The sequence below is a fragment of the Vombatus ursinus genome, unplaced genomic scaffold (genome assembly GCF_900497805.2).
Source record: "Vombatus ursinus unplaced genomic scaffold, bare-nosed wombat genome assembly UNPS02006779.1, whole genome shotgun sequence".
NCBI classification, from domain to species: domain Eukaryota; kingdom Metazoa; phylum Chordata; class Mammalia; order Diprotodontia; family Vombatidae; genus Vombatus; species Vombatus ursinus.
In genome coordinates this window covers 16,438,839-16,461,628 of record NW_020946557.1, presented here as the reverse complement: position 1 = coordinate 16,461,628, position 22,790 = coordinate 16,438,839, and the positions used below count along the sequence as shown (strand labels likewise).

The 22,790-nt window shown below is 33.9% G+C and overlaps 1 protein-coding gene across 1 annotated transcript in view; it reads right to left on the bottom strand.

The window, feature by feature from the left end:
• The window catches only part of RNF217 (ring finger protein 217), a 133,626-nt gene that overhangs the window by 45,885 nt on the left and 64,951 nt on the right, over window positions 1–22,790 (bottom strand). The window contains exon 2 of the mRNA XM_027848639.1: window positions 1,196–1,429. Within this exon, the coding sequence (XP_027704440.1) occupies window positions 1,196–1,429 (234 nt within the window). The remainder of the gene's footprint in view (window positions 1–1,195; window positions 1,430–22,790) is intronic.

Genomic DNA, 22,790 nt, shown 5'->3' with positions numbered 1-22,790 from the left:
TTCCACCATAAGATAATTTGAGTGATCTTGACTGAAGTGATATCTGCAAAATTCTATTGTTATAACACCTCCCCCCTTATCATCTCTTTATGTAAAAATAAAAATTCCAAGTTCTTCCTTCAATAAGAATCATGTATTGAGTGGTTGAAAAAGTGTACATCACAAATTGATTGGATCTGAATTTTTAGTCTTCCATTATAGGTTCTAAAATTTAGGAAATCACTTAAATGTTGCAAACTGCAGAATGCAAATATTTATAAGGAAAATTAGTCCTAATAAAATGAATTTGAATGAAGTTGTAGAATAAAAGAATTCTAAGTCAGAGTCGAAGAAAAACTATTCTTGTAATATTAGTTCAGTTGTTTAAAATCATCATCACAGCATTATCTTTAGCTGGACAATTTGTTAATTAAAAAAACACACACACAATTATTGGGAATTATTAAGAAACAAAATTAATAAAATCATCCATCAGGTGCCATACATTAAGTAATAATAACATAAACATGACTGACTGTATAAGAACTAAAACTATCTTAATCAGTTTATTTATTATAGTAGACAACTTCAAAGACAGATGAGACCTTAATGGCCTTTACCAAACTCACTATATACACCATCCCAAACGTGAAACACGTATAAACTGCTTGGTGAATGCTATAATTCCTCCCAAAATATAGGATGTTCTAACAATTACCTAAAAATACAAAGAGACCTTCATTATGTCATTTTGCTTAAACAGCACAAAGTTTATAAAAGGCTTCTACTACTTTGGGTAAATTTAGATGAGGCCATAGTCAAAATAACTGAGTCATAGGTAGACCAGTGAAAATAGCCTAGCATATATGGGTGCAAGAGGACTTAAACATTGTACATTATTATTACTCTGAATATTAGACTTTAATTTTGTATATATTATGTATTCTTGACCTTCTTAAGGTAAAATGGACAAATAAAGTGTCTGAATCATGTGTATGTAAAATATAACCACGATTACACCCACAAATATATGAAATCGTTCCAGGACTTGAATATTTATGCGGGGATATAGGACTACAGAACCATATTCTAAAACATAGCTTACATTAGGCTCCAGTAAGAGAAGAAAGCCCACTTAATGCCCACCACATGCTGTCCTACTTTGGCTGCTCCTATCATGTGACATCTAATGCATAGCTCTGGTGAGCATGCTCACTTTGTATTTGTTTTCCAATTTGGTAGGGGTTGGACCATGTCCTCTCTTCTTGTAGGTTGTAAAGTGCTTGCATTGAGGGCATGGTTTGGTGCTGGAGTCAATACGGCTGAGTTCCAAGAAGTACTTGTATTTGATGACATCATCGTGTGGCAGGTTATATAGAACAGTTGTTTCCTCTAGGTATTCATTGCATTCTGTGATGGGACATTTGATTTCTACTTGGCCAAGTTGGACCTATGCAAAAGACAGATTAAAAAAAAAAAAGTTTACATGCTGTTCTCTTATATAACATAGCTGAAACAGTACATAAAATAAAAGATTGTTATTTCATCTATCAAGACTCATAGAGTATATTTAAAGTCCCTGAGTTTCATGATAATTAATAGTCATTTGGCATTTTCAAAATGTCTTGCAAGAAATTCTGTTAAAATTTAGGCCTTGTTCACCATCATATCTTTCAACTCACAAACCTCTCAACTAAACCAAAAGTCTTACACAAGAGAAACAAATCATCATTACAACCTTCTAGAAACCACAGTATGTTCAAACAATTTGACACCCATGATAATTCTTAAGGGAAGGTAAAGTGAATATAATTCAGATTTTTGCAAATACACAGATGGTTTTTTATCACAACACTAAGCTGAGTGTTCCAGTTTAAAATGTCACAAATGGAGCATTTTTACAGAAGTGCAGAACTAAGACCTACAAGAGCTTGACAACGAGGGAAAACCTCTTACTATTTTTACTGTGAGGCAGGGAGGTGGCTCATTTGATAGAGCATTGGACTTACGAGTTTGCCACAGTGAGTTAATTTTGATTCCTGGCAAAACTCTAGACACAGGTTCCCAAAGTGGGTGATACTGCCCCAAGGGGGCACTGGACAATGCCGGGGGGAGAGAGGGTGCAGTAGTAGCTTCAGGTGCAACTGGGGGGGGGGGCACTGAATAAAAATAAGAGGCAGTGGAAGCATAAGGAAAGAAGATAAGAAAATTCTGGAAAACTGCTTGTACATGTTTCATCTGTTGTGTAACAAAGTTAAAATGGTAGCAATTATATTATTTTCCAAATAAACACACAAAATTCAAGTTATAACCAATAAGTGGTCAAGTGTGCTGACAGGTTTTAACAAGCAAGTGTTGGCTGGCAAGCGTGCATCGGCAGGAATATGTGTATGTAATGACTTGTTTATAATATGATACCATTCGATTACATGACACAATGCTGTGTCATCAAAATTTCAATGCAGGAAAAACCCACAAATTTATAATAAATTATTAAATTTAAGATGTTTCATTTAAAAAAATTAATATTTTTTGAAATGATACAAATTTTTAAAAACCGTTAAAGGGTTAAAGAAAGTAGATTTTTAGAGGGACGCTGAGTAATATTTTGAAAAGGAGGCAGTAGGCCAAATAAGTTTGGGAACCTCTGCTCTAGAATAGATTAATAAAAGGATGGTTAATGAAGATTTAGAAAAGGAAAAAGTAATCACAAAATATTTTGAGTGAGAAAAGCACATTTTCTGTAATATTTAGCCATTAATTTTTTGATAAGTCAAGTTGCATATATTATACTGGAGGCCTAAAGCCTGCAGTGACCATTAGCAAAAGAGATGGAGTGGGAGGGATGAATTTCAAACTTGCCGAGGTCAAACGAATGCCTTGCCTTGGGGGCTTGGGCTCAAATGATGAGATCCTGCACATGGAAATGTGTGCCTGGGGTACCTATGGAAGCATGCAAGTAGAGAGGCATATGGGCTCCAGGCATCATTCACCTACAGAAATATTACTGCACATTGTGCTTTGGTTCAATAGCAATTAATAGCATATTGATACAGTCCAACACTTTTAGGCACATTTAGAATTAAGAAAGCTTTTGTAGGCTGTCCCAAGGCTGCCAAATCACATATAACACTGCAAATACAATAAAATGTGGCTTGATTTCTAAAAAACAAACTTAAAAATGTGAACTTTTGGAACACAATCTGTTACTAAAATGAACATCACCTGTGTTCAATCTTATGATGACAAACATTACTAGGATCACTAGAAAGGTTATTACTTATATCTTTTTGTAACAATTTTAAAAAACATAATCCATTTTAACTCCAGGAAGATGCCATCACAACAGTCTGAAAATAAGGAAGATGGGTAAACTCTATGGCAAAATTCAAACAGAAAGCAAAGGAAATTTTTTGTAGGCACCAACAAACATACCTGTTCTATGTTACTGACAAGTCAGTGCACATCAAAAAAAAAAATTCAAATACTGATAAACACTAACCTTCCCACAGCAAACCACGTCTCCACATTATCAACAAAAAGCTCCAATTCCCATTATCATCAAAGTGAAGTCAAAATATTGAAGCACATAAATAAAAATTGAGGATTAGAATAAAAGGCAACTAAAAGCACCAGCGAAGAGGACAAAAATGGTTCGACCAAGAAAACTAATTTCTGTGAGAAAACATCTGGATAATGAACTCATAAATCTATTTTCAATCACATTTATTTTTCTGTATCAATTTTAGGCTTTTCTCTTCATTTGTTTTTGGACAATTTTAAATGTTTATGTAAGAGCTACTTACAACAAATTTATTTGTTAAATAAACAGCATCCAAAATCAAATACTGAGATTTTTCTACATAGCTATTATATGCCAAATAAAATAATTCTATTATCAAATGAATTTTAAAATTCTAATGGATAAAATAAGTACAGACCTTAAAACCTCTTTAAACTTCAAGAAAATATTCTGTTCTACACTTAATACTATTTAATACAATATTTTTACTTAGGAGTACATGTCTCTTGACACAACATTTAGATGAATGACTTACAGATATAAATTTAGCATATAGAATATGATACTGAAAGTTTTCTGATCAGAATTAGCTAACTATAGCTTCAAAATCACATGCTAAGCCTTAGCCATGATATCATGATGCAGATTTCTTACTCTTCATATTTCTTCAGTTCAAACTCATAACTCAATTCAAACTTTACTAATTTTTTCAAGGAAATTTCTTATGCCTAAGCAATTCTGTGAGAGATGTTTTGACACACTTTAAGAAATTCTAAATGTCCTTGGTAAGTATTTTATAGCATGTCAATGAAATGATCCTTTTATCACTATGGCCACTTGAAATCAAGGCCTTCAAATGAGAGAGGCACATTTAAGGATTGAGCAGTTCATTAAAAAGATGTTAAGAATGGAATTTTGATTTTCAGACCACAGGTTACATACATCACAGGAATCATGACAGGGAATGAGAGCATCTAATAAATACTGGCAAAAATATATTTGCCTGAAGTCTTGGAAATCAAATAAAAATGGCTTTAAATTGAAAAGAAATTGAGAGGAAGAAAACTGCTTAAACATTATTTACCAAGCTAGAGAATTTTCTACATGTATTACACATTACTTTCCTTTACACACTTTATATTCCAGTCAAACTTACCTACAGACTTATCCCCACACATGACATTCCATATTTCTTCTTAAAGCATGAAATCCACTATGCCTTGCCTATGTCTTACAGTCTATAGTCTCCTTCAACATTAATTCCAAGTACCATCTCTTCTTACATAAGGCTTTTCCTAATCACCTAAGTTGGTAGTAAGTCCCCTTTCTCTGAAATGATTTTGTATTTATTTTGTTTTTAAATACATGTAAACACACTTCTTCCCTTCCCCATAGAACATACGCTTCTTTACAGCAGTGACTTTTTTTTAATTTTTTCTTTGTTTTCCTAGGACTTAATACAGTGTCTGGTACATAGCAAGTTCTTCATAAGCGCTTGTTGATTGCCTCATACGATAAAGGGCAGCTACAATGTAGGAAGAAGAGGAAAGGTGTATGATGCCTCTAAATTAACAGAGTATTGAAGAATAATTCAGGAAACAGATCACAAGCCTAGCATAGAGGCATGGTATAGCAATGACTACAGACTCCAATTATCTAGACATTTGAGGGAGGTCTCTCTCTGACAAAAGCTGCGCAGTTAATAACTTGTGAATCATAGTTTCCTACTCCAAAAGGTGGAAAACTCAATAAAGGCAACTTATATTCTGGAACAAAATCTTGCCAAAGGAAGGAACTAATCACCAAACTAAAAATGTGGGAACCTACAGAGGAGGTGGCCATCCCAGCTTAGAATTTGTGAAACAGGAGAGTAAAGCTAGGGCATAATCAAAAATACACCCTAGTCTCTGATCAAAGCATCAACCAATGATGACTTCAAAAGGCTGATGATGAAACATACCTTCTACCTCTTGGCAGAGGGGGACTAAACTAGGGGTATAGAAACAAATATGCATTTTCAGAAATGGGCAATTTGCTGTATTGCTTGATCAGACATACATAAGAGAGAGCTTCTACTCAGGTAGAGGGAAGTGGATTGTTGGCTAATAATAGACATGAAAAAAGAACATCAATAAGGCATTTAAAAGATGAACAGAGATAAGGCAGGAGAAGTGCAGAATGGGCAACAAATAAAGTTATTTGTTACTGCCTTGTTAAAATTATATATTCTTTAAAAAAAAAAAGCCTGTGTGGCAGAAGTTCTTAGTTTCATATGTGGTCCTCTTCCTATTCTGCAAATCTTTGTAATCATTGATCACTGATGAATTCACAATAAAAATCTTTTAAAAAGATAAGCTAGTGAGATCCGTAGTAGAAGAATGGCACTCTTCGAACAGTGCTTGGCACATGCTAGCATATTAATAAATGCTAGTAATTGACTGGATCACTGGAAAGAAAGAGACCAGTTAGAAATCAATGACTGGAGGTAGAAGACAACAGGCAGGGTGAAGTGGCAAGTTACTTTGAGGTGAAGTCACATTGGGTAGTTAATTGGAAACTGAGTGGTGATCAGCATGAAGGAATCATCTGTGATCTTTATCCTTGATGAAGCTCAATAAAGGTAGCATAGTAAAATAATGTGGACTTGATGAAAAGTGTAATAAAATTTTAAAACAAATCTTGAGTTGTCTTCCTTGCTGCGTGATCTCATAATATGACTGTCCTTTGGGGAAAGGTTGAAGCCTACTGGAAAGGACTAAAAGTTTCCTCATTGACAATGGACTTGGGTACAAATCCTTTTTATATTTTTTTCTGCATAAATATATTTCCAAAAAATAAAACATATCCAGGCTTTGAAAAGCTGATTTCAAAAGGTGCAGAAAAAAATATAGTTAAGATCTGACTGGCTTAAAATTCTACAAGAGATGCCAGCCCAGAAGAGATTGGAAGTTCTTAAGTATGAAATTCTGAAAGCACAAAAAGAAGCAATTCTGATGAGAAGGGAAAATGAGAGTTGTTTAAAGAGCTCAATGTTGATGCACTGGGAAGTCACACACCAACTTAGGTATTAAAAAGACATGAACCAAAGATGGAAGCAAGAACAAAACCAAACAAAGCATGAGTAACAAGGAATGATATAATCCTATAAGAATGGTGTCAAGGAAAACTCAAAATAACTTAAGACTGATTAGGAATACTAAAGACAATAAAAATGAGCTTTTTAATACTAAAATGGAGAAAAGGAAAATACCAAAGAAGGGAGGAGGACACTGTTGCTCAGGGTGGATAGGAATATAATAAAAGGAGAAGGCAGAACTCCTTAATGAAAATTTGTTTTTGTTTCCATTGGCAAGAAGAATAACCTTTGGACAGAAAGGATAGAACATAAACAGCTAATAAATAGTCAAAGGAGGTACAGAAACCAAAGAAAGTATAAAGATACTTCAAGGAGCTGAAACCAAAGGTAAACACTTGGATACTCTTAATAAGTTCAAGTCACCAGTTACAGATGAACAGTATCATGCATTACCGGTAGATATTATTGATGAGCCTCCATCATCTTTGAGATCCAGAATGAGGCATCATAACACAGTGGAAAAGGCACTGGACTTGTCAGCAAGATCTGGGTTTGAATCTTGCCATAGACACCAACTAGGTATTTGATCCTAGACAAGTCACTTAACCTCTTTTTGTCCCAGTTATTTTGCTTGTAAAATGAGAGGAGTAGATTTAATGTCCTCTAATTTCTTCCCATTTTAAATCTATGATTTAAAGGAAGGAAGGAACAAAAGTATTGCAGGCTAAAGAAGAGCTAATGCTGTTTTGATTTTCAAAGAACAGAACAAAGGAGAGTGCAAACTAGAGACCAATGAACTTTACTCAATTCCTGGCAGAATTCTATCATGTAATATTAAAGGGATGGCTAGTGAACATACAGGAAAGAAACCAATGATCACAAAAGCCTGCTTGGCTTTAATAAAAATAGCTCTTTGAAACTAACACTACTTACTTTTTTAATTGGAATATCAGATTGGCAGATCAGGAAAATTCTGTAGATTATTATATTGCCTAAATTTTAGCAAAGCATCTGACAAATTTGCTCTTCTGGACAAAATGCACAGATGTAAGCTATATGATAGTGTGGTTAGATGGATTCAGAACTGGTTAATGGCAAAAGAGTCACCACTATTAATCACATGCTGGCAATTTGAAAAAGGGTGTCTAGTGGAATGATCCAGGGGTCTTTGCATATCTCTGCTGCTTAAAATATTAATAAATGCCTTGAAAAATATATACATACACATGTATATTTTATATATAGTATGTATATGCATATGTTATATATATTATGAAGATCAAATCTGATGATGATATAAAGTTTGTAGGAACAGCAGGCATGTTGCATGACAGATTCAGAATCCAAAAATATATTGGCAGGCTAGACGGTTGGGCTAAAGGTAATAAAATGAAGTTTTACATGGGAAAATATAAATGCAAAGACATGCCCTCCGGGAGATTTGGTTAGACAGCTATTTGTCTGAAAATATTTTGGGATATGAGGAAACTTCAAACTCAAGGAATCCACAGTGCAATAAAGGCAACCAAACAAAGATTGGGCAATTTGAGAGACATAGTGTCTAGAACTAGGGAAGTAAAAGTCCAGCTGTACTCTGCCCTAGTCAGATCATATTTGAATTATTGTATTCAGTTCTGGGTGACATAGTTTAGGAAATACAATGATAAGCCAGAAAGTATGCAAAAGAGGGTGGCTTGAATGGCTTGAAATCATGCCAAATTAGGATTAATTGAAGGAAATTGGTTTATTTAGCTTAGAAAAGATAACTTACTGGGGAAGTGATAGCTGTCTGAAAATACTTTAAGGGTGTCATGTGGAATTCAATTCAATTTCACAAATATTTATGAAATAGATAGTATGATCAAAATATTGGACATAAAAAGTCATAAAGAGAAGTAGTTCTTGCCCTCAAGGAGTTTATATTCTATGATTAATATCCAACATATACACCAATAATTAAATTAACAATCAACAAGCATTTATTAATTTCTTACTATGTGCCAGAAACTGTCCTAAGGACTAAGATTATTAAAAAAAAAGGCAAAAACATGGTTTCTACCCTCAAGAAATCCTGGAATACTTATCATTCTTAGTAGAATTCTTAGAATTGACAGCAATGTAAAAGAGCCTGTTCCAATAATCTACACTGGAAATTATGTGGATGAAAAACACACACTACTCAGATTAGGACATATTGGTGGATAAGCAGTTTATTCTATTAAAGTATTAATATGTACACCATAGATAGGCACTATAGATGACAATGGTCAATGAGCTATGTGGAATTGAATAGGAATTGGGATAAACTGGGATAGAATTGCACAATGCTTTCAACAGTTACTCCTAATCTGTTCATTGCTGCAGAAGCTCATGTATTTAAGGTCAATATCCTCCTGGGATAAAGGAACTTAATGAAACATCACTATGCCATAAGAAGTGATGAAAAAGAATCATTCAGAAAAGTATGAGAAGACTTGCATGAACTAATATAAAGTCAGAACCAAGACAACAATACAGACAATGACAGCATTGCAAATACCAAGTACAATGAAATGAATCTGAATGTTTTATTATCATAATGACCAAACTTGAGCTTGGACAAAAGTTGAGAAAATATACTTCCCTCCCATTACTACAGATATAGGACATCATAGATATGGACTATCCATATACTTTTAGTCATAGTTGATGTGTTGGTTGGTTTTGTGAAACTACTTTTCTTCTTTCTTTTTAAAATCTTTGTTGGAAAGGATGGATTGCTTGGAGCAAGGTGGAAGGGGAGGAATAAGGAACATATTCAGAAGTGTAATGTGACCACAAATGGCAAATTGTGGATACTACGATTTCAGAAAAATAAAAATCAACAGAAAGAATTACAGTGAGAATAAGCATTGTACAGCATATTAATAGATATGAATTGAATATAAGAAGTAGTATACAAGATATCATCAATGGCGTGTATGGCCAGAAAAGGAAGTGGGTCAGTCATTTATTGTGAGTGAGATAACAAATAATTTCACATTCTAACCCCTAAAATGGTCCAGGAATCAGAAAGTGACCCTTTAGAAATTTTGGCCTATAATTTCTGTGGATAAAGATGTAGACAAGAATTGAACAGAATACAGAGGCCTGGAGGAATTACAATATATGCTGATAGAAGTAGTACCCACATCAATGAAACCAAGGAACCAAGAGCTCAAAGTATATTTTCATTACTTACCATGAGGTACTGTATAGATTGAGTATTTTATCTAGATCAGCTTTGCTTTGGATGAGCCACACTACCTAAAACCACAATAGATAATCCAACTGTGTTTTAGAGTTAAGTATATATATTTTTTTCTATTATTATTGCAAAAAATTCAATCTAGGGAGGCTAACTCCAATCCCTTAAACAAATTTGTATCCCCCTGCATGAGACTGTACATTATTTTAAAGTGAGTTCTTAGTGTTCTTTTTTGCCTTATTTAAAGAAAATTATTCTTGCTTATGACATAACTTTAGACATAAAATGATTTTCCCTTTCTATTCTCAAAATAATGTCCAATATAATCAGGTTCATCCAAATGGAGCATATCATTTGAAATAAATTCAGAGAATTAAAAAAAATACTCTGTATAGTTCACGCTAATTTCCCCTAAGACTCAAAAACAAACCATATATTATAATGGAGTCACCTAATTCATGAATCTTATTGGTTAGAAAAACTTTAGTGCAATGTGTGAATATGTGAAATAAGCAAACTGAAAAAAACTGTTTCAGATACTTAGAATTTGTTGTTCTTAACCTATTAAAATTCTTCCTAATATCCAAACCCTTTTGATTAACATTCAATCTTCTATGCATGTGCATTTTAAATCATAAATTTAAGGACATTTTGAATTTGTATCATATACAATGCAAATGCCATTGTTTAAATCACTAAGAGGCATGCTCTCCAAGTTAGTTTTGCTAAAAACATGCCTATTCTAGTAAGACAAAATTACTTACCTGTAACAGTCTCCAAGGGAGTCATTAAGATGTGCCATTATCCACTAAACTTATAAGCTGGTTGGCTAATTCCCCATCTGGGAGACTTGAATTCAAAAATAATTTAGTGACTCACACCATCAAGTGCATAGGAAAAATGGCAGGTTAATTAAATCTCAAAAAGAAATGGACAGAGAAAGAAAGAACATTGAACTGTTCTAAGATTCTCTTAGCACCTGTTTGGTGAACCATCCTGCAAACTACATTTATCATTGGAATAATTTCAGTGCTTGTTTTCAGAGTTGACTCTGACACAGAGTTGTCATGTGGTATGATAGAAAAAAACAAAAGAGCTGGGTTTTAATCCTGGTTCTGCTACTTACTATTCGGGTAATAGGTCACTTAACCTGTGGACCTCAATTTCCTCACCTATAAACTGAAGAAGTTTGGAATAGATTATCCCTAAATCCTCTTTAATTTTAAGTCTATGATCCCAATTGATAGAAGCATAAGTGTCAGGTTTTTAATTCTTACTAAAGTGACCAATAAGACAACCTAACATGAAAGAAGAAAACTCCTGGACAAATTACTTAACTTCTCAATGCCCTGGGCAATCTCTAAGATGTTGTAGAATATTTATAGATCTGCATTAGTACAGGGAGTTGATCAGGAGCTCCTTACATTGAAGAAATCATGGACCCAAACAAAATTTAATTAATTACATATAAATGTCTACACACATAGCATATATTTCATGCTCTTGGTTTGCACAAAGCAGCATAGCATGTTGAGACAAAGTGCTAGACTCACAGTCAGGAAGCCCAGAGTTTAAATCTAGCCTCTGATATTTATTTCTGACCCTGAGAAAGTCATTTAATCTTATAATGCCTCAAGTAATAACTTTACCCTTCATCTAAATTCCCCAACCAGAAGAAATCATAGATCCTACCCAACCCAGGTGCTGGGGAAGATGCAACAGTACAAAACAGTTCTTGTCCTGAAGGATCATAACATCTAACCTTGGGAAAACAAATCCTACATAATGAAGTATTTAAATTACAATACAAGGTGACAATACAAGACCAAGTTTCCAAGTAAGTGGTTCAGAAAAAAAAAAGACATTTTTCTGATGAGTGAGAGATCAATACAGACTAGAATAGTCTACTACAGAGGTGTCAAAACACATGCCTGGCAACACTCCCTGAGTGTGGAGTGTGGAACCAGACCAAAATGTCATCTGGAAATATTTAACAAAATATATAAAAATTAAATAGAAAATAGAAAATAGTAATATATAGTTTCCTCAGTCAATATGCAGCCTGCAAAGATTCTTATATAGTTTAATGGGCCCTGTTTCTATTTGAATTTGGCACCACTGGAAATGTAATGACTGACTAGACTACATTTTCACTAAAAAAAAAAATGACTAATTTGCTAAAATTGTCAGAGATAGATAAGATGCCAATCTGAATCTCCAAGGCATATTTCTTTCATCCACCTACAAAATGAAATAAATATTTACGAGAATGAACACTAATGGAAAGTAACAATGGGTGGGAAGGGGGGGATGTTAATTTTCTTCAGGCTATTAAAGAGGAAAAGGAATCATACATACAAAAGTATTTATAGCAGCTCTACTTGCAGTAGCAAAGATGTTGTTGCAAAGCTATAGAAACTAAGTGAATGGCTATCTCCTGGGGAATGGCTAAGCAAATTATGGTATATGAATGTAACAGAATGGTATAGCACCAGAAGAAAGAACAAAAAGATGGTTTCAGAAAAATTTGGAAAGACTTGATAAAATGACGCAGACTGAAGTGAGTAGAACCAGAATAATAATTTATATATTAACAACACCATTATAAAGAAATACAACTTTGAAAGACTTGAGAAATCTGATTAATGCAATGATCAACTATGACTCTTGAGGACCAATAAATGAACTATGTTAGCCACCTCCTGACAAAGAGGTAATAGAGTCAATATGCAGAAGAAAATATTTCAGATAAAACCAATGGGGGAATTTGTTTTGCTTAACTATGTATGTTTGTCACAAGGGCTTTCTTTTTCTTCTTCTCTTCCAAAAGGTGGGTGGGGGTGGGGGTTGGAGTAAAGGAGATAAAAGATAGGGTAGTTAGAAAGAAAGAAGGAAGGAGTAGAGGGAAGGGAAGAGAAGGGAATGGGAAGGAAAGGAAGAGATAAAAATAGGATGGAAATGGGAAGGGACAGGAGGAGAGGGGAGGTAAGAGGAAGAGGAAGGAAGAAGAAGGAAAGGGGAAGAGGAGGAATGGAGAGGAGTGGAGGGAAGGGAAGGGAAGGGTCTTTTTTTTTTTTAAATGCAGAGAAGAAAATAGAAAGAAGTCCAGAAAGACGCACAAACAAACAGGGCAGCTTTCAAAGCTATAGGTTTAACATATTATATAGATTAAAAAAAAAAAAGCACAAGTTGTATACAATAGAGATCTACAGTTTTATGTAAATTCCTTTTTTGTTTTCTATATATGAAATACCCATTTTATTTGATGTTTGTTAAGTTCAGGGTAATAGTAAGTAAAAAATTGAAATTTTCTCTTTGTACTTTTCTTACAATTATTCCAATAGGCCATTTATTATAGTTACTATCATCTACTATTAGATAATAAGAATATTACATTATTAGAGAGTAATTAACCTTTCAAGCCATCTTCAAGTTTTCACTCTCTTTCAACCTCCACATCCAATCATTGCCAAATCTTATCATTTTAATCTTTACATTATTTGCTCCATTCACATGGCTGCTGCTCTGATTTAGGTCCTTATCACCTCATAATTCATTCCACCATTGCAATAAGCTCTTAAATCAGTCTCCAGACCTCTAGATTTTCCTCTCTACAATCTACCCTCCACATGGTTATCAATATCATCTCCTTAAAAGCACAGGTCTAACTATGCCAACCCCCCGGCTCAAGAATTTTTGGAAGTTCCCTGTTGCCTTTAGAGTAAAATACAAATGCTACCTTTTCAGATTTATTTCGCAGTCCTCCTCTTCATACATTCTATATTCTAGCCAAACTGGCTTCCTTACTGAATTCCTGAATTCACAGAATTGTCTTATCTCCCATGCCTTTTCACAAGATGTCCTGTAAGCCTGCTATATACTTCTTCACCTCCCATTCTTTGAATCTTCAAGATGAAGGACTTCTAAAAGTCCTTCTTCTTCATGCCATCTACTTATATGTTCATATGTTGTTTCCCAACTCCAAAAAATATTTAAGCTCCTTGAGTGCAAGGACTAGTGTTTGTTTTGTCAGTGCCTTGCACATAGTAAGCACTTAATAGATGCTGGTGACTTGAACAAGATTCATGAAGATTCCAGGTACACAAAGTTTACCTTTGTAACTCCGGATATGCTTTTTAATAGCCTCTCTGATTTACCTCTCAATTGGCAAAAATCAAGTACTCAATACATATTTGCTGAATGAATGGTTATAACCTGACTGATCCACATATATGACCTATGCACGCAATTAACTTAGCTTGTTAGCTATCAATCTCTGCTATTATTCCCTGATACTTCCATTTCAGTGCTTTCTCTATTTTGAAGAATTTAATTTCCTTTAAAGTCATTTAGTTGAAGATTATATAATAAAGAGGAATTCATATTAAAAGATAAAGAGGATTTCCTACTGAAGAAACCTACCCAAACTCAACAGTTTGTAAGTGGTAGAACTGTGACTAAAATCTGGATTTTCTTACTGTTGTCTAAAATGTGGAATTCTTCTAAATGTCATTTTGTAGTAGTATCATATTTTTACCATTTTGCTATCTCAAGCAAAATTATTTTTGATAGTTATATCAATTCAGGTACTCCCAAAGCATTATTTTTTTAAAAATTAATTTTAATTAAATTTAAAATTATTAAAAATTAAAATTGCTCCTAATGTTATCTAAATTTTACTAGCCATGACATTTACAGAGTTAACCAGCATATCAAGTGATCCTTCTCTGATAACACTACTATCAGAAAATCAGCATCAGGAGATCAGAACCCTGACTTTTTGGAGTGATTATAGTCTCTCACATAACAGTGCTTAAGAGAAGCACAAGGGACCCCATTTAAAAAACAAAAAACAAAACAAAACAAAAAAAAAGCCCTATTCTATACAGAGACAATAGCTGACATCAGAATCATAAGGTCTCCAATCCAAGGATGAAGAAAAGAGTCAAAAGAAATGATGAAAACTCTTTATTAAAAGCAAATCTCAGCTATCAGTCAATCAAATCAAATAATTTTAACATTATGAGAAAAGTAAAACAGAGAAGCCATAAAACAAAGGAAAACATAACCAAGATGAAAGCAATAGGAAAAGCTGAGAAGGAAGAGTACAAAAAGTTGTGCCAAGACTTTGGGCCAAGTTGTTTACCCTCTCTGGGCCTCAGGTACCTTGTCTATAAAATGAGGGATTTGGAGTACATGGACTCCTAGATCCTTTCCAGTGTTTACATTCTGTGAATTAAGGATAGGCCTCTCTATGAAGTCCATAAAGGGAAAAACTCCAAGAAATGAAAGAATTTATGAAGCAGTCATGGGGTGGGAGTGATTCCTCAAGTAAAAAAAAAAATTGAAAATCACTTTTCTTTCAAAAATGAAAATCCTCCAAACCTATACAACCCCTTTTACAAATCTCTAAGCTTTTCATGCAAATTACACTCATGCCAAATCAATGAGGGGAAAAAAGAGAATTTCATCTCTCATGCAGATTGGATTCTATTGCTTTTTGAAAAACCAAACTGATGGAATCCATGAAATTTAACAACACTGATAATAATATAAAGCGTAGATATCAAACATACTGCCCTGCCCTTGGGCCATAGGCAGCCTGTAACACTCCCTAGTGTCAGAACCAGATTAAAATGTAATTAGAAAATATTTAACAAAATAAATAAAATATAATAAAACATAGATAATGTTTATTTGAGATTTAAAGTCAGTATGCAACCCACAGAATTTATTATGCATGGTTTAGTGCCGCCCCCTCCCTTCCGTGTTTGACACCATTGATGTAAAGGATATAAAGGTCATTTGTGACATTTGTGAAAGGACATTTGTGAACTACCAAAAAGCCTTCAATGTGGTAACGATGATGGTAGCAAAAACCATTCTTAGAATAAGACAGGCTAATATTTGAATGCAACTCTATTTATAGAACTAAGATCTTAGAAGTGAGAGCTCTAGATTTAATCACTAAGTAAAAGCAACTTCCCATTTCTTACGTAAAAAAAAAAAATACTACTCTATTCCTTTTGCCATATAAATTGTAGCAGCAAAACCTTGATGCCCTACAAAGTACATTTGACTCAAATCAACAACTATATGAATAAACTTCTAACAGTGAAAGAAATGTGGAACCTCTGAACCAAGTTCTTTACTTGAGGTACTTCTGAAGCACCTAGGAGTCAAAAAAACCAAGTGGTGTTTTATAAAACCACAAATATAGTGGAAAGTCTCTTATTCTTATTTTATAGGCTATATTTTTTCCCTTCTCCTTTTTCTTCTTCCTGCCATAGCAAGTTTCGTGGGAGTGCTGTAATTTTTTTTTAAGCATTTCACATTCCTCTGCACAATTCTCTGCAAAATGCACTCCTCCTTTTGCAGAACACATGATGAAAAACTAAAGTCCCAAGAGAATTTAACTTTGGTAGCCATCAGGACGTGTGTGTGTGTGTGTGTGTGTGTGTGTGTGTGTGTGTGTGTGTGTGTTTTCTTTCAGCTCCTCTTTTTTGTTTAATATTTCCTGTGTTAATATCTTGAATGTAGGGGCATGCTTAGTTTCATACTCAAACTTGCTTCTTTTCCAATTTTCACTTTTATCTTTATATCTAAAAATTTTGTTATAATATCCCACAGTTCAATGTGAATTAGGGAAAATAAAGCCCCACTCTATGTGTGTTGGCTATCACTGTGGGACAACTCTTCCTTCCAGTTAAAAGATCTGTGTTAACCAATTTTATATTAAAAAATACTATGGTTTTCTTCAGTTTGCTCTTTTAATTCTCAAAAACAGTAGCCAACTCCTACTTGGTCTATTATCATTGTCTCCCAACTTTAAAGTTGACTGTGCTTCTGTCTTTTTAAGCCATTCAGCTTCTTTTCCTTCTTGAAAACTGAACCAACATCTCTAGCTTCATTAGCTGTTTGTTAGCTTGGAGTTAGTTTCTGTCAATTGCTCAGAAACTGGACTTTCTGCTGAAGTTTTTTAAAAAATGGCTTGGTTTACCTGAATGTATTTTCTATGATTTTTTCCAATTTGCACACTGTCATCTCTTCAAACTCATGGTGTCTGGCATCCTCTTGGACAATGACACTCTTACTTGGAAGTGAATCAAATTGTTTTGATTTTAGAGAAAACAGAAGGGTTTAATTTCTTGCTAACACATACCATTCTTGGTCTTTTCTTCTATGGGTTTTCCCATTTAAAACTATTTTACTTCTTGATTTGCTATAATTCAGAATATGTTTATTCCTTTTTGGTCCAGGGTTTTCATTAGACACTCAGCACCATGAATGATATTGTTTCATCTCCTTGGGGTTTAAGGAGTTGTTTTTTTAAATCAGAGCACCTAACAGAGCTGATCAACTGAATCTAAGTATTTTTTTTAAGGAAGTTCCTGTTAATTGACTACTACCCAGTTTTTTTCTTAAAGAGACAGAGAAGGGATATGTTCTATATTCAACATTCATGGATTTAAAGGATGGAAATAGAAAAAGTATAGTCCTCATATGAAGATATTATACATAAAATATGTTCCATGGAAGAATCAAAAAGAGGTTTGGTGAATCCCATTTATGACCACAGCAGCATGTTAGTACTGGTCAGGGATGGGAAATGAAAGGAATTAAATCAAAAAGATTGATGTTTAGGGGAATAAAGTTGAGTCATATAGCTAATTCTCTGTTTGGAACTCTTGGCTTTATAATCTCATACAACTAGGCAACTAGTCTTCTTCCCCATCTTAGCTCTTAGACTTCAGCTGTTCGTGTAGTACCAACCTATTCTGCCATTTTAGGTTATTCCTGTTTCTCTTCCTGAGTTTTCCTATATCTTTTGCCTCAGGAAATTTCAAGAATTTCACAGCCATATGTTGGCTTTCCTTAAAGTGAGGTGTTATACTTTAGTTGTGAAGTAACAGTAGTCTGCAATCTATACAAGTAGATACAGGAACCTCAAGATCTAGCTGGGGTGAAATTACAGGATCATAGAGCACAGATTTAGAGGTAGATGGGACCTTAAGGTGCCACCAAGTCCAACATCCTAATTTTACAGATGAGAAAACTAAGATACCAAGAAGTGACTTGGTAGAGACACAGAGCTGGTGTCTGAGGTGGGATTTGTAAAATTATGGATCCAGAAAATGTGTCCAACAATTTTAAAAATATATATATAATGTTCCATTTTTTAAAATTATGAGACTAGATAGAAAGTGGAAGTAGAAAAGAGGAAAAGTGTTTGGCAATTTACCTGGTTCTAGAATGAACAGAACCATAAACTTAACAATGAAACCAGAAAGCCCCAAATAGTCATTAGCCATGAGAGTCAGAATTATCTGAAACAGTAAGCACTTTGGGTGATATGAAAAGGATTCAACTAGTTGGATTCGACTACTTTGTTTCTTTATCAAATGGCTATTGATCACCAATTATAAACAAGGTACTGTCGAGGACACAGAATAATACAGTATAGCTGGCCTCATAGAACACAGAACATGGAATTGTGTACATAAATACAAGTACCAGGTATAATGCAGAAGAATAATAATCTAGGGCAGGGATTCTTAAACTTTCTTGAATCATGGATCTTGCTAGGGGCAGCTAGGTGGAGCAGTGGATAGAGCACCGGCCCTGGATTCAGGAGGACCTGAGTTCAAATTTGACCTCAGACACATACCACTTACTAGCTGTGTGATCCTGGACAAGTCACTTAACACCACTGCCTAGCCAAAAAAAAAAAAAAATCATGGATCTTGCTCGAAGCCTAGTGACACGCAGGGACCCCTCCTCAGAATAATGTTTTTCACTGAATAAGATAAAACACATAGGATCACAAAGGAAAACAATTATATTGAAATGCAGTTATTGAAATGTTCTCTTTAAAAAAAAAAAGAGTCCAATGAATCCAGATTAAGAATCCCTGATCTAGTGTCAAATTCTGTGTTAGCATAGAAGAGAATCATGTTTCCATTAACAGAAATAAAAAATTCAAAACGACTTTGAGTTGCCATTTACCTGACTGAATAAAGTAGAACTAACTGGGAACCTGTAAGGATAATAATAAGGCCATATCATTTGAAAACTGGTTGTAATCAATAATGGAACTTAGAGAAAAAAAGGCATCTATAATATAACACCTATAGTCATAAACTGTGGAGAAATTCCTTTTATTTTGGTCACTCTATTGGACAAACTTAAGAGAACACACCAATCTAACACCAAAGTGGAAGTAGATACATTTATATTTTCTGAAATTCAGATCCTGTATACTTTTTATATACACCATAATTTTATGCAGCTTTTTGGTGATTGTGTTGTTTGGTATTTAAGTATGCAATGATAGAAGGGCAGCTGATCCTGCAAAATAGAGAAATATACTGTGTAAAAAAATTAAATTCATTTTTATGAAAAAATTTAAAAGTATTATAGTAGTTACTTGATTCTGTACAAACACATCATGTAAGCAATATCCATTATAAAAGAAATATAGAAGATATTGCTAATGGTGATTAAAAAAATAAGTAAAACAATTTTTTTGGCTAAGTTATTAAGTAAGCAAGTTTATATAACTGCTTTCAGAGTTATAACAGATTAAAGAAACACACTATTAGTTAATAAATTGCCCTCTGAGGGGAAGAACTTTTTCTTATCAGACATGGTTCTGCCTTATAAAATCCATTTGGTGGGTGAAGGCTGTGGTTAGTTAGCTTAGGGAGAAAGAGAAGAAACTAACTAATCCACACATACATACTCATACATTTTCCAGGGAGGTTAAAGCATGAATGGTGCTCAATTCAAGTGAGTGTGTTATGTGTTAATTTTGATTTAGCTCATGCAATCTATCACTTTTCTTCATAAAATAGATATAAAGCCTTCTATAAGATTAAAGAAGGCAATGATACAGTTAGATTGGTGAGAAACCAGCTATCCTCAACTCTAGGGAGCAAGCTGGTATTGGTCCTAATAAATGCCCCCATGCTCATTCCACAAAATTATCATATTATATTATAACAATTCACCAGGGGATCCCTACAGGAGAAAGGTAATTATAATAATAATCCTCAAACTTGGTATTTAGTTTATGGTTTTCCAACTCAAACTTAATTCCTTTCTTCATGCTTACCAACTCCATAGTGCTTTAAACTCCTCAACCATCCACTTAAGTAGCTTTTCAGGCACAGATTGGAAATGGAAACTAGAAGGCAAAGGATTTGGCTGAATTCTAAACACTAGCAGGGATTTTTTTCCTTGACTCTTAAACAAAACAAAATGCTCCACCTCAGTACAGTCTGTTAAAAAAAAAAAGACATAAAAAAAAGAAAAACAAAAGTGATGATTTGTTGTATACTAATACTGGAAGGCCTTACTCTACAACAAATGGCATAACCAGACTTGGAAACTACAAATACTAAATAAATGGGCTTTTTTTTTTAATGTAGAAAGATAATCATAAATCCATCCAATACATCCTCTTTCTCCTTGAAAAGCATACTGACACATAATACTAGATGGCAAATAAATACTTATTTCCTAGGACTCAATAATAAAACTTGTTTCTTTTAGTAGAGTACTCCAAAATTCTATTCCCTCATTGTAATTGTTACTATAGATTGTTCTACCTTTCAATTACCACATAAGGATTTAGGGTGAAAGATAAAAGCATAATATATACCTAAAGAAAAACAATCAGAAGTTGGTAGGTAGGGGATAGAGGACTTAGGAAATCTGATCAGCATGATGATCAACCATGATTCCAGAGAACTAACGATGAAAAATAGCACTCACCTCTTGTCAGAGAGGTGTAAGTATACGGACATGGCCAATGAAGAAATTTGTTTGGCTTGACTCTCCATGTTTGTAATACAGGTTTTGTTTTTCTTTCATCAGTTGGGTAGGTAGATTGGGAAAAAGAGAAAACAGATTTTTGTTAATTAAAAAAATAAAATTTAATTAAAAATAAAAAGTTAAAGAATTTATTATTTGAGGAGACAACTTTCAGTCATGCTTACATTGGCATCAAGTTGGTAGTGGAGAAGAATGGAGAATAAATTCTTATTCATAAATGGATGTACACCTCAGAAATGCTTAGGTCTGGACAGCTATGGAATGAACAAACTTCTTCCACGCAACAAATATTTTTCAAAAATCAAAGCAACATGTTGTCTCCAAAAAGGTACAGCTGATTGCCAAGAGAAACCATTAAAAAAAAAACTTTCTGATGTTCTAATTTCTCTCCTCATCATCCCCTCATTTCTACTAGGGAGGAAAAAAAGAAAAACTAAATTCTTATAAGAATTATGCATAGTCAAGCAACTCAAATTTCCATATTGGTCATGTCCAAAAATGTTTGCTTCATTCTGCATATTGAATTCATCAACTCTCTGATAGGAGGTGGGTCTTAAGGAATCAAAAGGTGGGTCCTATGGAATCATGATCTAATCATGCATTGATCAAAATTCCTGTTTTTCAAAACTTTTTACAGTGTTGTTGTTTTTATACTGTATAAATTGTTCTCCTAGTTTTGTTCACTTCACACTGCATCAGTTCATATAAGTCTTCCCAAGTTTCTCTATAATGTGTCCTCTTCATTGTTTCATAGCAAACACAAGTACTCAAAGACATTCATATGCCATAATTTGTACAACAAATCCTCAGTTGATGGATTCTCCCTTAATTTACAGTTCTCATCAGCACAAAAATTATAAATATTTTTGTATACATAGGATGTTTATCTCTTTCTCTAATCTCTAAGAGGTGAAGGTCTAATTGTGGTATTTCTTTATCAAAAGGTATGCACAATTTAGTAACTTTTTAAGCCTAGCTCCAAATTGCTTTCCAGAATGGCAGTACCAATTCACAGCCTCTACCAGCAATGCATTAATGTACCTGTTTTCCCAGCACCCCTCCAAAATCGGTCATTTCCTTTTTTTTTTGGGCCAACTTTCCTAATCTGAAGGGATAATGTGGAACCTCAGAGTTGTTTTAACTTGTATTTCTCTAATTATTGTATTTCTCTATTGGTTAGTGATGTGGAGCAATTTTTCACATGGCTAGCAATGGCTGGAGAATGGTCTGTTCGTATACTTTGGCCATTTATCAACTTGGGGAATGGATCTTATTCTCATAAATTTAAATTAATTGAAATGATACCTTTATCAGTGAAACTGGCCACAAAGATTTTTTTTCTTAGTTAACTCTTTTCTTTCTAGTCTTAGCTGTATTTGATTTATTTGTGCAAAACTATTTAATTTTATATGACTAAAATTGTCCATTTTCTCTTCTGTGATCCTCTCTATCCCTTCCTCTCTTTTTGGTAACAAACTCTTCCCTTAGTCATAGCTTCAAAGGGTAATTTCTTCCCTTCTGTACTACTTTATATGACTTTTTATATATTTAGACCATTTTGAGTTTATCTTGGTATATGTCTTGAGGTATTGATCTAAATCTAATTTCTGCACACATTGCCATCCAGTTTTCCTAGCAGTTTTTGTCAAATAGTGAACCCTGAACCCAATAATTGGGGTAGAAAGAAGTTTAATTAAATTGCTTATCATTTTAAGCTTTGTCCTCATTGACTATGAAAGTAAAGGGTTCTAAGTAATGGACAAGAGCTAGTTCAACAAGGATTTGGGGAGCCATTACTCACCACAAATAGTGGACATTTTGAATATAACATGATTAAGTTCAACATTCAGGTGAAAGGCAGGTACTTTAAAAAATAATAACAGTTGCTAAACTTTAAAAAAGGGATGAAAAATGTTATTTTTTAACTAGTAAGTTAGGGGAGGAAAAGTAAAAACATTTAAACTAGTATGAAGTCAACACCCTGCTAACAAACAAACAAACAAACAAACAAGCAAACAGAAAATACCTTACTAGGACTCAAGGAGGATGAGAATGTATATTATAGATCAAAAAAGACTACATGCTCAAGCAAAATCCTCTTATGGGTAATGGAGGCTAATATAGGGGGAACTTTTTTTTTTATCAAACAG